At 42.6% G+C, this 16,836-nt stretch overlaps 1 protein-coding gene across 11 annotated transcripts in view; it reads left to right on the top strand.

The window, feature by feature from the left end:
• PAK3 (p21 (RAC1) activated kinase 3) overlaps positions 1-16,836 on the top strand; it is a 248,120-nt gene that overhangs the window by 212,284 nt on the left and 19,000 nt on the right. For all 11 annotated transcript variants that reach the window (XM_035725555.1, XM_035725554.1, XM_027608161.2 and 8 more), the window contains 5 exons: positions 4,336-4,384; positions 4,776-4,888; positions 7,494-7,611; positions 9,065-9,164; positions 9,680-9,876. In XM_035725555.1, coding sequence (XP_035581448.1) covers positions 4,336-4,384; positions 4,776-4,888; positions 7,494-7,611; positions 9,065-9,164; positions 9,680-9,876 — 577 coding nt within the window. The remainder of the gene's footprint in view (positions 1-4,335; positions 4,385-4,775; positions 4,889-7,493; positions 7,612-9,064; positions 9,165-9,679; positions 9,877-16,836) is intronic.

The raw sequence follows: 16,836 nt of genomic DNA, 5'->3' as shown, positions 1-16,836 counted from the left end.
TCAGACTCGGTTAAGGAAACAGTGTTTAACCACTGCTCAGAGCTTTTGATCAGTGAGCTATGCAATGTAATCAAAAGTTGGTATCATTCCAGCTAAAAAGAAGTGTATGTGATATTTTAATTAGCTCTGCCATAGGTAAATGTAAAATTTCTGTTAGGAATTTGGAAATCAAATATCTTGGAAACTCCCAGATGCTTAAAAGAAATTCCTCGTGAGCCACAGATTACAGTTTGGGAGCTTAATGCATATATTAGGGAACAGTCAACCTAATAATAATAAAATTGTAGTCTGTGGATAATGATGATGGTTGTTATTGCTCATACATATTGGCAATGTGTATATCAGAACTGTCTTTAACCACTGTATACATTTAATCCTTTATTCCTGAGCTACAGAGAGGTAAAATTACTTACCCAGGGACACACAGCTAGGAACTGGTGGCATTTGAACCCGGGAAGGTTTGAGGAGTTGGGGGTGAGGACTACTGTTCATAACCTATCAGTGGGCAAAGAGAGCACTTTGGTAAATGAATAAGAGAAGGAGAGGTGTTGACATTTATACTGGCAGAGTCTTAAATTGCTAGAATATGGGAAGGCGTCAGATCTGTGTGTGGGGAAACGTTTGAGGTGCCAAGATAGAGTTGGAGACAGGGCACTCTGCAGGTTAGCACCCAAGTTTGTGCATTTGAGTTGAGGATTCTGTGAAGGCTAGAAGTTGGGCCAACAAATAATGTGTTGGTCAGAGTGGTGAATTGCAAGTGGCCAACCTGTTTGGTGGGGGTGGAAGGGGGTGAGGGATGGGAAGTGGGGTAGAGGAGGATATCACCATTTTAAGGCTGGGAACAAGGGTTGAAGAAGGGGAATGGCTCGCACTAGACGATTACATATATGTGATAAGGTAGAAGAAGGGAGAGAGGAGAAAAGCTAATTTTTGAGTTAATAACTGATGTTCTACTAGAGTTTCAGGGCCTTTAAACCTCTGTGGAGTAGGGATTTGTGGCAATTCTATACCACAGAATGCCACAAAACCCAGGATATTGGGATTCCAGGGTAAGGACGTTAGCAATTTAAGACAATGAAATGTTGAGGGTGGTTGGGGGCCATAAACCCAAGGATTTGAAAGGTAAATCTCTGGAGATGATAAACACTAATCCCCTTTGCACTCCAAGTCAATCACAATTTTAGTCCCCGGGACAGTGCAAATGGGATTGGAGGTCGGGGACAGGGTGGTGAATAAGGGGGAGGCCGCCGGGGCAGAAATTTTGGGCCCCCCTTCCTAGCTTTAACTGGAACAGTTCCCATTTTATATGGAGGGTTTTTATATATGTTCTCGTCAGATAAAGGCGTTCCAAACTGAAAGAAAAAGGCAAACCCGCTAGAGGGGAAAAGGTTGTGGAACCTCTAAAAGGTGATCTAGTAGGGTCCCCTTTGGCCTTTGGCCTTTTTAGAAAAGAGGGACAGACACGAGCAAGGGTGTTTTGACTGAGAGATTGGGAAGGGCCAACACCTAGTAATCAGGCATTCTCTACTGTGAAACCAGTAACAGCAACAGATGATAATAGGATAAGGCAGTTATGAATCTCAGAGCTCCTGCAGCCGAAACACACGCGGGGTCCAGGTGATCTGTTCCTCTGAGCCCAGGGATCCTGAGTTCAGAAGGACCAATCACAGACTGGCCCCTGAAATCAGGAATGTCTGATAGCTTATTCCACGCGGGAAGTGTTTTATGTTGATTTAAGTAGAGGAAGACACGTTTCCTTCACAGAAAGGAAAGGTTTTACTGCAATCGCATGTTTGCTTGAAAAGACTTTTATTAAGTTATTTGTTCAGCAAATACTTAATGAGCACACACACACAAAATACTTCATGAGCACCAACCGCCGTGCTCTGAACCCAGAATCTCGAACGTACAAAATTGGGAGGCTGATTTGTTTAACATAAGCTTCCACCCTGAGGAGTTTCTGAAACTTGCAAGTCCTGCTTTAGGTGGTACCTGTAGAGTAAGGGTGATTTTTTTTTTTTTTTTTTAGTCTACTTCCAATGGATATTTAAATACCTACACAGAACGAAGAGAGCAGTAGAATTTGTAGATTGTACATCACGGAATTAAAGAACCTTAGAAATCGGGGTGCCTGGCTGGCTCAGTCGGTGGAGCATGGGACTCTGGATCTCGGGGTTGTGAGTTCAAGCCCCGTGTTGGGTGTGGAGCTTACGTAAAAAGAAATTAAAAAAAAAAAAAAAGAACCTTAGAGATAAAGTGGCCCATTTGCTGTATTTTACAGGTCAGGGAGTCAGACAGACTTGGATTGTAAACTGTTTAACCTAGGGCAGGTCACTTAACCTCTCTGAGCCTCAGGTTCCTCATAGGTAATGTGGGGGTAATAGCAGTTGCCTTATAGAAATATGGTAAGGGTTACATAAGGTGATTTATATGAAGTTCTTAGTGCAGTGTCTAACATGCTCCATATTTTTTACTGTTATTGGGATCACTGTTTTCCGAGTCAAGGGAACTGAAGCCCAGAGAGGGGAAGTGACTGGCCCAAGGTCACACAGCTTGTTGACATTAGGACAAATATCAGAACTCAGATCTCTTTTAGTAGTCAAATACTCCTCATACTACCCCACTCATTTTACTCCTTTGGAGGAGGTAATGTAAACTTCCCAGGCTTGTGAGAAATATTTTGCTTCATCCAAGTAGAAGGAGAGAGAAGTATGGCAATGAAATGGCTGACATAGAATTCAAGGGACGCCTGAGTGGCTCAGTCGGTTAAGCGTCCAATTCTTGGTTTCAGTTCAGGTCATGATCTCAGTGTTGTGGGATTGAGTCCCACATCGGGCTCTGTGCTCAGTGGGGAGTCTGCTTGAGGTTCTCTCTATCTCCTTCTGCCCGCTCCTCCCTCTAAAATAAATAAATCTTTAAAAAAAAAAAAAGAAAGAAAAGAATTCCTGGACCCAGAAAACGAAATAGCAAGGGATAAATGGAGAGCAAAGGAGAAACAATAGTTTCTAGAAATTTTAAATAGCAATATTGGAGCATTATAATGTCTGGTGAATCACAAGGACCGATCTCCATCCTTATTCCTTTATTCATCACAAACATTTCAGTGAAATTGATGAGGCTTTTCCTTTTTCTTGGGGATAGAGGTGAGGAGGTAGTTCGGAATGCATGTGTGTTTCACAGAACCTTACTGTGACTTCAGCCTCACTAAACAATTGCTATTTGCAAAAGCAAAGTACCCCTATAACTGAAGTTAGAATGGAAGTGTGAGTACTTCCAAGGCCTAACCAACAATAGATTTTTAAAGGATAGTGGGCTGGAAGGAAACCTCATAGTAGAAGCTGCTGAGAAATTTAGAAAAAGGAAAAAAAAACAGTGAAGTCATGTTGTCCATTGCTTTGTGTAGCTACAGCAATAGGTAAGTACAGCACCGAGTGTGACTGATTTGTTAGGTGAAAATATTCTTTTTTTTAGGTTATTTCTTTATTTATTTATTTTTGAGAAAGACACAGTGAGAGAAGGAACACAAGCAGGGGGAGTGAGAGAGGGAGAAGCAGACTCCCCTTTGAGCAGGGAGCCTGATGTGGGGATCTATCCCAGGATGCCGAAATCGTGACCTGAGCCGAAGGCAGACATTTCCCTGACTGAGCCACCCAGGCGCCCCTAGGTGAAAATATTCTTCTTTTTTTTTTTAAGATTTTATTTATTTATTTGACAGAGAGAGAGACAGCGAGAGAGGGAACACAAGCAGGGGGAGTGGGAGAGGGAGAAGCAGGCTTCCCGCCGAGCAGGGAGCCCGATGCGGGGCTCGATCCCAGGACCCTGGGATCATGACCTGAGCCGAAGGCAGACGCTTAACGACTGAGCCACCCAGGCGCCCCTAGGTGAAAATATTCCTAAGAATTATAAATCTATGGGAAAAAAAGCTACTCTGCCCGTATGCCAAAAGGAAAGATTGATTTATACGGTTGCCTAAAAAAGAGATGATATATTCTTTCCTAAATGGTACTTCAGTTTAATCAGAGGACTGCAGTGTTGTTTGTTGCAACATCCAAGGAGTATTCAGAATATTCCAGGAGTTTCCTAAAAGGAGCAAAGCTATTTTACTCAGTTCATTACTGCAGAAAGTCTGACTGGAGTTCCTAGCCCACCAAAAGGGATACACTGAGACTGTCTCAGGTGTAATTATCACACAAAACAGTTGTCCCTTTGTTATTTCATCCTTGAATCTTAAGTTTGCCGATTTCCCTCTCCTAAAAATAATTACACCTTATTTCAAATAAAGTATATGGATAACACCTGGATTGCTTATTCATTTGATACCTTTTGCCTTCACAGGGCATCAGGTACTGTTTACACAGCGCTAGACATTGCCACAGGACAGGAGGTGAGTGCTCACATTCGATCCTGATTTTTACTGTCCCTTCATTCGTATCGGTCACATTTCTTCTTTGATGGCAGCTATGCCTTACAAAATGGGTGGCACTGGGTTGACGTAGGAATCGATTCCATCGATGTCCAAAGTTTCTGAAGTGGGTGGTTTACTTCTGATTGAGCAAAGAGAAGGGCATGAGTTTGCGGCGCTGAGAAAGAGGCTAGTAGGATAAAGAATGTTTATGCCTTACTCTGTGTACCAAAAAAACAACAACAACAACAACAACACCGAAAACACAGACAGACACACACACACACAAACACACACACACACACACACACACAAACGAAACCATGGGTGTGTGTGTTTAATGACTCTAACTCATTCTTGCATTATCTTTCAGGTGGCCATAAAGCAGATGAACCTTCAACAGCAGCCCAAAAAGGAATTAATTATTAATGAAATTCTGGTCATGAGGGAAAATAAGAACCCCAATATTGTTAATTATTTAGATAGGTAAGTGTTTTCTCTCATTACATACCGGCTTTCTTTATGCGACGTCATTGGCTTGGCAAAGTATTTTATTTAGGATCTAGTCATGTAGCAACCATTCTACAAATACTTCTCAAGGGCTACAGAATAGGGAGTCTCACATCTGTTGCTCAACGTTGCCCACCCATCAAACATTTGAAGACACATTTTATGGTTCTGCTTCTAAGCATGAACAGTTTGTGTAATTTCCTTTAGAGGAGCGTGACTCCGTGTTGGCAGGCAATAGACTGTTGCGTACAGGGGAGAGTCTCGGTGTTTTAAACCTTTCACCAAGTGTTTGGAGCCGGTACAATCTCTGGGTTTGTGAGTGAAGAAGGCTGGCTGCACCAGCCCCGCTTTAATGGGTGCTTTGTGATTAACTGACAGTGAGGTCTAGGGAATTGAGACTTTAATCTCAAACCTTTTTCCTGGACCAGGTAATTAATGTCTCTTTCATCAGTGGTATTAGCGGTGGGTTATAAATAGGCATTTAAAGACAGCGCTCACTCTTCACTTGTGGTTAACATCTGTCTCATTCAATTTCAGTAAGTGTTTGCTTAGCACCACTGTGCTGTGTACTCTGGGGGGATATAAAGGAAATAAGATGAGGTCTCCAACCTCGATGAGCTTAAAATCTTGCTTTCTGTGTTTTGTGCCAGGTGGACCAGAGGAAGAGGGGAAAGGGGGAGTAAAAAAAAAAAAAAGAGTCAAATTTTACGGCCGAAATCCGAGCTTCATAAAGTGCCACTTATGGGCTATCTGCAGTAAAGTGACTCCACTCTGCTTTTTTAATTTTGTAAAAATTGCCTTTGTAAAAAAAAAAAAAAATGTAGATTTCGCAGATGCTTTCTTTACTAATAAGCTAGAGCCTGTGAATGTTCATTTTTACCAGGCTGCCCAGGTGAATCTCAAGGGCACTGCAGTTTGAGCATCACTGGATAGAAAGTCTTGCTTCGTATTGATGTGGAACTTAGGGCAGGATGGAATCTTTGGGGTCATTCCATTCACCGTAATTCCTCTCTTGCTGAGCAGGGGGAAAGAGAGACCTGATCATGCTGCTAATGTGCCTTCAGTTGGTTTCAGATGTTTTGAATTTGCTCAGTTGTCGGGCTCTGGTGAACTTCCTCCCCATGTTTGATCACTTGGGAGTGTGTTCCTCAGTAACCACCTAAAGAAAATGGGCACATTGCTACTGACTTCTAATAGGACCACGACCTCAGCAAAGTACATCCATTGCAAACATGAGTCTCTTTGATTCTGAAACTGCTCGAAAGCATTTCAGCAGTTAATTCAGTAGAATCAAAAATAATGCTGAGATCTGAATAAATATCTTATAAATCCGTACTCCAGGGGCCGGTTCAGTCGAAGACGTCAACACAATGCCTCAAGTTATCCAAAATGGCTAGTCACTGATCCCATTCATTGCAAGAAGCTTTTACAGTGGAATGAGAGCCAGTATTCAGTCACCAGAGGCCTCCTTGCTCTTTTCCTTCCTCCATGGTATACAGTTAGGTCTGATGATCCTTTGGTTTTCACGCATATTCTCTTCTTTTTTTTAATTTTATTTTATTATGTTAATCACCATAGATTACATCATTAGTTTTTGATGTAGTGTTTCATGATTCATTGTTTGCATATAACAACCAGTGCTCCATGCAATACGTGCCCTCCTTAATACCCATCACCGGGCTAACCCCTCCCCCCAGCCCCCTCCCCTCTAGAACCCTCCGTTTGTTTCTCAGAGTCCATCGTCTCTCATGGTTCGTCTCCCCCTCCGATCCCCCCCCCTTCAATTTTCCCTTCCTACTATCTTCTTTTTTTTTAACATATAATGTATTATTTGTTTATACATGTCTTTCTCTGACTTATTTCACTTAGCATAATACCCTCTAGTTCCATCCACGTCATCGCAAATGGCAAGATTTTGGGGGTTTTGATGGCTGCATCATATTCCATGGTGTATATATACCACATCTTCTTTATCCATTCATCTGTTGATGGACATCTTGGCTCTTTCCATAGTTTGGCTACCATGGACATTGCTGATATAAACATTGGGATGCACGTAGCCCTTCGGATCCCTACATTTGTATCTTTGGGGTAAATACCCAGTAGTGCAAATGCTGGGTCATAGGGTAGCTCTATTTTCAACTTTTTGAGGAACCTCCGTACTGTTTTCCAGAGTGGCTGCACCAGCTTGCATTCCCACTGACAGTGTAAGGAGGGTTCCCCTTTCTCCACATCCCCGCCAACATCTGTCGTTTCCTGACTTGTTAATTTTAGCCATTCTGACTGGTGTGAGGTGGTCTCTCACTGAGGTTTTGATTTGGATTTCCTTGATGCCAAGCGATGTTGAGCACTTTTTCATGTGTCTGTTGGCCATTTGGATGTCTTCTTTGGAAACGTGTTTGCTCATATTCTCTTCTAATGCTAAGGAAGTTTCCTGTTATCCCCACCACTGGTATTTTCCTCCCATTATAGAATATGGCCAAATGCAGACACTACCTGCAAACTACCTTCCTAAAGGGAATATAGAAGAGTCCCCACTTCCTTAGGCCTGAGTCAATGTCTTTTTCTTCTCTTCTTGTAGCTACTTAGTGGGTGATGAACTATGGGTGGTCATGGAATACTTGGCTGGTGGCTCTCTGACTGATGTGGTCACAGAGACCTGTATGGATGAAGGCCAGATAGCAGCTGTCTGCAGAGAGGTAAGAAAATAGAGCGTTTCTAGCTGATGAGAATGCCAAAACTGGCAGTTCTTTATCTCTGATTATCCAGAATGCGTATGACATCGAAGTAATGATAGCACATCTTTTCTACGAAAAAATAAAACCAACTGGAGAACCTAACTTCAATTCAGATCCTTTCCTAATAGCACTTTCCATCCTCTCCCTTCCCAGCCTGTTATTTATTTTAGTCCCTTCGCTCTGAATCTTTTGAGTTCTATCACGTCATTCACAAGGTGCCACCTCTAAGCCTGCATGTTGTAGTCTCAGCGAACATGGGAAACACTGATAGTGGCATGCAATTTTTTACATGATTTTTACACGATAATCATTTTGTCCTGCATGTGCAACAGGAGCCTTGTAAAATACAAACCATTATAACCCCGTCATTTTTGAGAAGGCAATTTAAGCGAGATCCTGCCTCCGCCCAGACAGTATTTGCTTTCCCAGGACAATCTGGACGTCCCTCCAAACCCTCCAGTACGTCTGAGTGCCTGCCTCTCGTCCCATAACGGTGTCATATCCCTAGTTTCATGCAAAACTGAGGACATTTTATCATATTTTTCTCGGTACTTGAAAACACACTCCTCTTTGGAATCTCATCTCGGACATGACCATCTACCCCATTCGTTGTGGTGAGGTTGTCTGCAGACGCAAGTAGGAACTCTGACCCACTGAAACTTGGAAACCAGTGACAGGAAGACAAAACCAAATAATTGTAGCTAGTCATTTTTTTTTTATTATTATTTTAAATCGTTCACTTAAACTTCCTCCTGCCTTGCTCTCTTCTCGTCCCCATTTCCTCCTGGCCAAGCATGTAGATGTATCCACCAAACATAGGTATTTTCTATTCATGCAATGAGTCAAACTTCTAATATATGGGAGCCCATTCCACCCTGAGCCTGTGGTTTCCATGTTGCACGACGCAAAGCCATTTCCCAACAAGTGACTATAGCGACTTCATAGCCTAGAAGTGGTTCCCAACCACGGCTGTCCATCACAGGTAGCTTGGGGCACTCATTTTCAATGCAGATTCCTGGGTCCCCCTTCAGGCCTCCCGAATCAAATACCGTGGAGGCAGAAACTTACTGTGCCTGTTGTGTCGGACCAAGCCAAATCCACACCCTCCAGATGACTAGGTCAAAGCATGATTATTAATTGGTTCGTCTGGCTGTATTAAGGATTTAGTGCTATTTATCACACACACACCCCCACTCTTCATGTCCTAGTCTGACTCGGGAGCTTTTATAATGTATAATGCTGTTATAGCATTGATGTAAATGGTAACATGATTTCAAAATGATAAGACAACAGTAATCTGTTTCACATGACAATGTAAATTTATACCTTTGCCCCACATTTATCTAGAAACGAAACTTACATGGTTTTAAATTCTTTGTGATATAACTAGAACTTGTTTTTCTGATTTCAATAGTGCCTCCAAGCTCTGGACTTTTTGCACTCAAACCAAGTGATCCATAGAGACATAAAGAGTGACAATATTCTTCTTGGGATGGATGGCTCTGTTAAATTGAGTAGGTATTTTGGTTCAGATGGTGTTTGAAAGAGTATCGTGGGATTTCTGCTCATTTCCTGTCTGTCTTGAGAAGAAAGTGGCTATTGAAAGTGATTGGTTTGAAAGCATTTAGAGCCCCATTTGAAGTAAAGAATTTTATTTTTCTAATGCCGTGTTCCTATAGATCGTGGCCAGATTCTGGGTGTTTAACATTTCAGAATTCCTAGGGACTGCCATCTGCTAGATGACAAATACCTAACTAGAAAACCGAAAGATCCTATAAGTTGGAGGGGACAGTATGGGGAGGGAACCAGATTGAGGACTAGTAAAAATGACATCATGTTAATCGGTTATCTCAGACCCTTTTAAAATCAGGGCCACCAGAGGGATCAGGTAATGATGATTAGGAGCTAGGGAGTGGTGGAAGCTCTGTGTCGAATGGAGGAAGGGACAGCCATATGTGAAAGTGACCTATTGTGAAAAAAAAAATAAGAAGAAATTGAATTGATTGTAACTGGCTTTTCTTCCCCGCAGCTGATTTTGGGTTCTGCGCCCAGATCACCCCCGAGCAAAGTAAACGGAGCACTATGGTGGGAACTCCCTACTGGATGGCGCCTGAGGTTGTAACTCGAAAAGCTTATGGTCCGAAAGTTGATATCTGGTCTCTGGGGATTATGGCAATCGAAATGGTGGAAGGTGAACCCCCTTACCTTAATGAAAATCCACTCAGGGTAAGTCAGGAGAAAACTCAGGTACATCCTCCCTGGGAACGGGGCCAAGTGTCCTTTCTCATCTCTACTGAAAGGGGCCAGAATGGGCTCTTTCCTGGGACAAGTGACGTAGAAGCTCCAAGTTATGATTCTCAAAATTACTATGAGTTATTCTCAATATCTTCTAAGGTGTCCCAGCAGTTTTCCAAGTGCTTGAAGATCAGTATTTCTTTTTTTTTTTTTTAAGATTTTATTTGTTTATTTGACAAAGAAAGAGACACAGCGAGAGCAGGAACACAAGCAGGGGGAGTGGGAGAGGGAGAGGCAGGCTTCCTGCGGAGCAGTGAGCCCGATGCGGGGCTCGATCCCAGGACCCCGGGATCATGACCTGAGCCGAAGGCAGACGCTTAATGACTGAGCCACTCAGGTGCCCCGAGATCAGTATTTCTAATGGCAGGGGTCTTTAAAATTCTTTAGTACAACTTTCTGCTGTTAAGAAATAAAAAAAATAAAATAAATTTTAAAAAAGGCATTTTTTTTTTTAAGCAAGATATAGGAAGAAAAGTATTTTTATCATATGCCACGGTTAAATGATCTATCTAGGAAACATTTGCTTTATAATTACTTTAACAAAGTGAATAAATGCATTTCCAGAACACCTATAATTTTTAAATTAGATTTTGTCTCATTGTCAGTAATGATTTATTTAGCAGCAGTGGCTCGGTGGGTATTGAATGGAGCGCAGGATAGACACAGCGCCAGCCTGGTGGAGTCACAAACTTAATTAGACTGTCTAGTAGAAAATGAATGAAAATAGTTGGCGTTGGGTAACTCAGTTTGCTCTTGCAGAAACAGAGGTTTGATCCTTATATGGTCTTGTTACCTCTGCCAAGAGAGAAGCTCCATTTCGGAGCCTAACCCCACCATCTTTATTCGGAGATGAGCCATGGATCATGAGAGTAAAAGGCAAAGGAGTATGGAAGAAATGCTCGCTCAGCACAGGAGTGAGCCAGTAGCTCTTTTGTTGTGCATTGCCTAAGGGTGAGCCAGAAGCTGTGTTGTATACTTAAAGGGCATTCCACTTCCGAAAAAGGAAATCTGCACAGATTCAAATTCTACTCTCAGAACCCATGTAGCCTACCAGCGCCAACAGCATCTCGCATACTATCTGCATCATTACCACTGAGTCTAAAATTGAATTTTACCCTTAGTATAAAAAGAATTGGCCTTGGTCAATGGTTAAGTCTTTACACGGTCAGCTTATAAAATCCACATTCACACCAAATATATGTGGCTTTCTGTAGATGTCAAGCAACCTACAAACTCATTGTCTCGTTTTTGCTGTTGAACATTTTGTAATTGGGAGCTACAGCCCCCGTGTAGGGAGCGGGGGACAGCCTCCTCGCCTCCTTCTATGTCCTCTCTGGCGCTTGGCCTCTTGTCTGAGTCCCTGTACTGATTAGGAAACAACAGAGAGGAGTGAATGCCCTAATGAATGCTACACGCTATTGCTCTGGTCTCGTGAAACAATCTGGAAGTGAGATGTGCACATTGATTAGCTGCCTGCAGGGCTGAGTGAAAAAGAAGGGGCATTTTCCCACCGTTTGTGGGTCAGCCCTCCACGAATTTAATCAAGCCCACCCCTGACCTGTGGACCGAGCGCATCAGGATAATTACTGGGGCTTATCCTTATTGTTTAACCACCTTTACCCATTAAGAAATAGCAGTGAAAGAACACATCAGGCCTCTTGTTTCGCTGGATTTCCTCCTCTAAGTCTTCGGAGTTTGGAGGCACTAAACGGATTATGGCTATTTTGCTTTCTGCCTTCTAATGAGTAATTTACAACCTGCAAAATTTAAGGATTACATAAATGGCACTGTAAAGCAACTGGTCTCAGTAATGCATTTATTACCTTCTTCAGTTCCCCAATTACAATTGATCGCTCTTTAGCTGGGCTGTTAATTGTTAGAAAAAAGGAAACAAGTTTTAATCTTTATAGGCATCTTCTAGCCTAGGATTAGAACTCATAATGAACAGCTTGTCTCTTAGAATCCACGGCCTTGTATCTAAACAAGTACTTGCAGATTAACAAGCCGCCCGGTTCAGGAAGCCTACATTAAGGCTATAACAAAAAGACCTGTCAGAAAGACCACCCTGTTGAATTCCACTGATAAGGACTTAGTCTAACTTTGCTCATTACTTTCCATGTGTGATCAACCTCCAATGACGCAATCAATCAACAAGTCCGTATTGAGCCAGCCCTCTCCCTCTCTGCTAGGTGCCACAAGTACTTTCTTAGTTTTGATTTCAGAGATGTTGCCCTCGTGTTCGCTTAAAGAAAACACAGCATCTCAGGCCATACGCCCTTATTTGGGATTTGAAAAATGTAGTCACCGAAACCATGGAGGGAATGGAAAGAAAACGATCTAACAGGAGCCTGTAAGGAGCCTTTATTTTCTTGGATCCTGGTGACCAGGCTATGTGTGGGGGATTGGAAAATTGCAGAGCTTCAGGAGAGGTAGAAAAGAGAGGTAGGTTAGTCCTTCTTTCCTTGAAATCCTTCCAATACTACCATCCACTCATCCCTTTGGTCTTTGAGGAGGAAAGTGGGAATTACATAGAAGGAATACAGCATGGGTGGAATAGAGGGTAGCACGTTGTTGTGAAAAAATTTGGCCCCTGTAGTCAGGTGGATCTAGCGTGTCCCAGCTCCACAACCTACAAGCTCTGTAGTGACTTTCCTTAAGTCACTTAAAACCTTTATAAACCTCTTTCCTTTGTATAAAATGAGGATACCTGTCTTGCAGAGTGTGAAAACTAAATAAAATAATGCATGTAAGTCACCAAGCACAGTGTCTAGCTCATTGTAGGAAATACGTATATACATATTTGTGTGTGTGTGTGTGTGTGTACAGAGAGAGACATTATATGAATAGAAAGGTGAGAAAGGAAAAAGAAAGGATCCTTAGAGTGCTTTTTCCACATTCATAAAGGGAGATTGGATTCCCCACTTCTGCAAAAACTTCCCCTTCACACTGGCTACACTCTGATCCCCGCAAAGAGTAGAGGGCTCTACAGGGTCCAGTAAAATTACAGTGAACAGGTAACACTGAACAGGACAGGTTAAAGGTGCAGATGGGCTATATCTTTGAAGGCCGTTTGCCTTTCATTGTGGGTTTTTTTTTTTTTTTTTTGGCATGTGTCTTTGTTGTGTCCGTTGCAACCAAGCAAGCCCTTTGTGAATGTTGCCAAGTTAACATATCATTCATGCAAGGAATTAGCTACTCCGCCCCCCCCCCCAGTTATAAAGTGGTTGGGATTTTTTTAATGTAAATTGCTCTGTGCTAATTGACCTAATTTATTCATAAAATGCCTTTTAAAGGTCATAGAGTTATTAACTGTCCTGATGTTATGAGGTTGGTACCCTTCCAGAGACAGAGAAGAGACAAGCTTCTACCCGTCCCCCACTGCCTGAAGTCTTTGCACTCAACGTGATTGGCCTTAAACATGTTGTTCTGTGGCCCGTGGACATTTTTAGTGCGGTCTCCAATAATAAAGTGCCTTGTTCTTTCTATTTGCCAAAGTGACCGGGGTTAAAATCGAACGTCCCCTGTGGATACACAAATCAGTGTCAGCGTTCTGCTCATCTCCCCAACTTTTTTGTTAATTGGAGATATGTTCTCTAAAACCTGTGATTATAATGACCTGATTCTAAATAAAGAGGTACAATCATCTCCATAAAGCACATCTTGGGTTTGTTTTTCTCAGCACCAAAAGAGTGCCTCTTTATGAACTTTGCATTCACAGGTAATTGGGCTGTTCTTGTCAATGGGTTTTGATGGAATCTAGCATCTGTGAAATGTCTCCATGACATCCAGTTGAAGTTCCTACTGGACTGTGGGTGGAGCCCTTTTTTATGTGTACTTTTCCAAACCTTTATCCTACTTGAAATGAACGTTCAATGTTGTCTTTCAGCCCTCACTTTAAACATCGACGAAACAGTAGCAAACATTGGCTATTTGAAAGACAGTTCTTGGTATTAATAAGAGACCTCTGAATGCTCAAAACACTAGTATAGTGTGTAAACCACTGATCCTGTACCAGTGGGTCTACTCCTTGATTGTGCGTTGGAATCACTTGCGGAGCTTTAAGAAACAATGATGCCAGGTTCCCACACCAAGGACTAAACTAGAAACAAAGCTCTGTGGCAAGCCCTTTCTAGAACCCTATCTAAACTGGAGAACAAGTCTTCATCAGCCCTCTTTGAGCATGGTTGTTGAACCAAAAAAGAGTACGCTCTCATTCGGTCCACATTTCTCCATTTCATATTTCACTGATTATATATATATATATAATCACTCTGTCGAAGCCTTGTTGAAATCCTGATGCACTCTACAGTGCACTCTACGGCATTCTCTGGCTTAGCAGTCCAGGAACACTATCAAAAAAGAAATGGCATTAGCTCAGCAGGTACACTCATGATATGCCGTTTCTTTTCCAATTTTACTTCTCCTAAAAAATAGAGTTGATCGTTAAATGTGCAAGCCACTAAGTACATAGCACATATTGGTGATAATAAAGCTATCAGTCTGACTACCCATGATTAGGAGTGCATCTCCTGTATGGCCGGAGAGAAGGGAGGGCAGGAATCTAAAATCATCAGCCCTCAGTGTTGTCTGCACTGTGAGGCTTCTTAGTCTCCCTTTATGCACACTTAAAGCACTACACAAATATTTTTTTTTTTTTTTTACTATCGAACTAAGGGAATTCTGGTTAGTTTATATGTCTAGAAAAGGGAGTTAAGCAGAAGGGAATCTCTAGCAACTAAAAAACAGCAACTAAGGGCCAGAGTGTTTCTAGCTCCTCCAACCACTGGAACCTGTGTTGTGGATTGGAATGTCTGGGTTTGATGGCGCGTGCTCATTTGGAATTAAAGTCAGACATAAACTTCCTGAGCGCCAGAGAAGCAAGCATACTTTGCTAGCACTCAGTCAATATTGTTTTGAATGTATTTCAGGAAGAGCTGGGAGCAGTCCCTTCTTTTTCCGTAAACCACTATGGAACAGCAAGGTTTATTGATGGTTTGTTGACACTCCTCCTACTTTAAGGGCAAACCTATGCCTGAGAGGAGGGGGCTGTTGGGACAACTGCAACTAAAATAATTATAGAACAGGAACAGGGTTTCTTTTTAATCAGAAAAAAAAATATTGCCTGTCAAAGGATAGACAACTCTTAAGAATCATTGGTTGTCAGGAATTTAGCAAAGGAAAATGGGACCTAGCCATAGGAAAGCTGCAAGTCTCATTTAGATTGTAATTCAGAAGCAGACAGCTCAAACCGGTGAGTTACAACCCAGAAGACAGCCAAAGAAGAAATTGATTCCACAGCAAGCTAAAACCTGAGACTCTGACCAGGCAAAGAGGAGGGAAAGAAAGGTTAAAAATGGGGTGACCAGGGGCCTACTGTTGGCCAAGACTGATATGCCCTTATCCTAATATCATCTTATCATTCCTCAGTATCCTTAAAGCATGACTTGGGAGTAAGCCAAGGATGCATAGGCCTATTGCCCTAATGGGTACCAGACCTAGAACTAAGTAGTTAGGTCCCTCAAAATCAGAGTCCCTTCTAAATAGACAAATCATGGAGTATGATGATGGGCATCTGCCTAGTGAAATGCCCACTGGCATGCTTGATCCTATGGCCTTTTAAGTCTGTGTTTTTGCAAAGGAAAAACGGACTTCCCCAAGAAAATCCAGGTTCTCTTGATAACTAAAGATCATTTCTGACTTTTGTCATCATTTGGAACTATACTTTTGCCAACTTGGTTGCAGCATCATTTTAGAAGGCCCTTTGCATTCGGGTAAAAGGATACTCAGAGATGTCTTACCTGAGCCTCTCAGCAGAGAAAGTTTAACTTGATGAAGGCAGTCTTACCTCTGTAGCTGGGAGAGGCAAAGGGCTAACATCATCCGAAGAACTGGGCTGATCATTTTGCTGCTTCTTGGTCCTTCCTCCCTCCCTTCCTTCCCTCCCTCCTTCTACCCTTTTCCTCCAAGTCTTCCTCTTCTTCTTTTTCCTCCTCCCCTTCTCCTTCTCCATCCCCTTCTCCTTCCATAAGGAGTTGCCCCAGTGCTTAGATGGCAAAATTCATCATCGCTTTTCACCCAGGAGTGGCCAATAAATGTGAGAGGATGAGACAAACAGCTTTCTAGTGTCTCTACCGGCTGTACACATTATGTGACTTACCGAGCGAATCCTGTTCCCAGGTCTGCCGGTCAGGAACTCCATGACCTTGCACAGGTTACTTCTTGCTGGGCCTCCATCTCCTTAGCACTTCAAACAAGTGGAAGTTGATGAGATTATTGGTCGTCAGTGGACTTCACAAGGCCCTAGAATTCTTTGGAGCTCCTTGAGCTTTTAAGGGCCCAAGGGGGAGGTCACGTGGCTCTTGGTTCCACCAACACAGGGCCTCTTTCATTTGTTTTCTGTATTGGGCTTCCACCTGAGCGTTACTTAAATAAAAGGAGAAACTCATGGGTCCCTTATTCTGTGTTCTTAGGCTGTAGATAGGCTCCAGCCTTCCTTGACTACCAGAAGAGCTGTGGTTTGAGTGGGTGTTGGCTTTAGGAGTGCTTTCGCGGAAGTGATCTCCAGGAAATAGCTCAGAGATGTCTCTCTCATCACCTCCCAACTAAATCTGTGTCCCATAAAGAAGGAAGATCCCCCTTTTCCTACCAAGCAAAGACACTTGATCAGGATGGGACTGAAACCTGCTGCAGTGGGGACCGGGCTGCCCCACTCTGACAGGACTCTTAGGGAGAAACCTAGAAAAAGCACCACGGTGATAGAAATGCTACAGGGATCCATAATCTCCACCACACTCTGGGGTGTGAGGGGAAGAATCAATTCTATGTTATCGGGTGCAGCGCTTTTCACCTGACAAACTGCTTATAAAGTAGCAGTTTAAACCAGTTTATGTG

The sequence above is a fragment of the Zalophus californianus genome, chromosome X (assembly GCF_009762305.2).
Source record: "Zalophus californianus isolate mZalCal1 chromosome X, mZalCal1.pri.v2, whole genome shotgun sequence".
In the NCBI taxonomy this organism is placed as follows: Eukaryota; Metazoa; Chordata; class Mammalia; order Carnivora; family Otariidae; genus Zalophus; species Zalophus californianus.
This window is presented reverse-complemented; position numbering and strand designations above follow the sequence as displayed.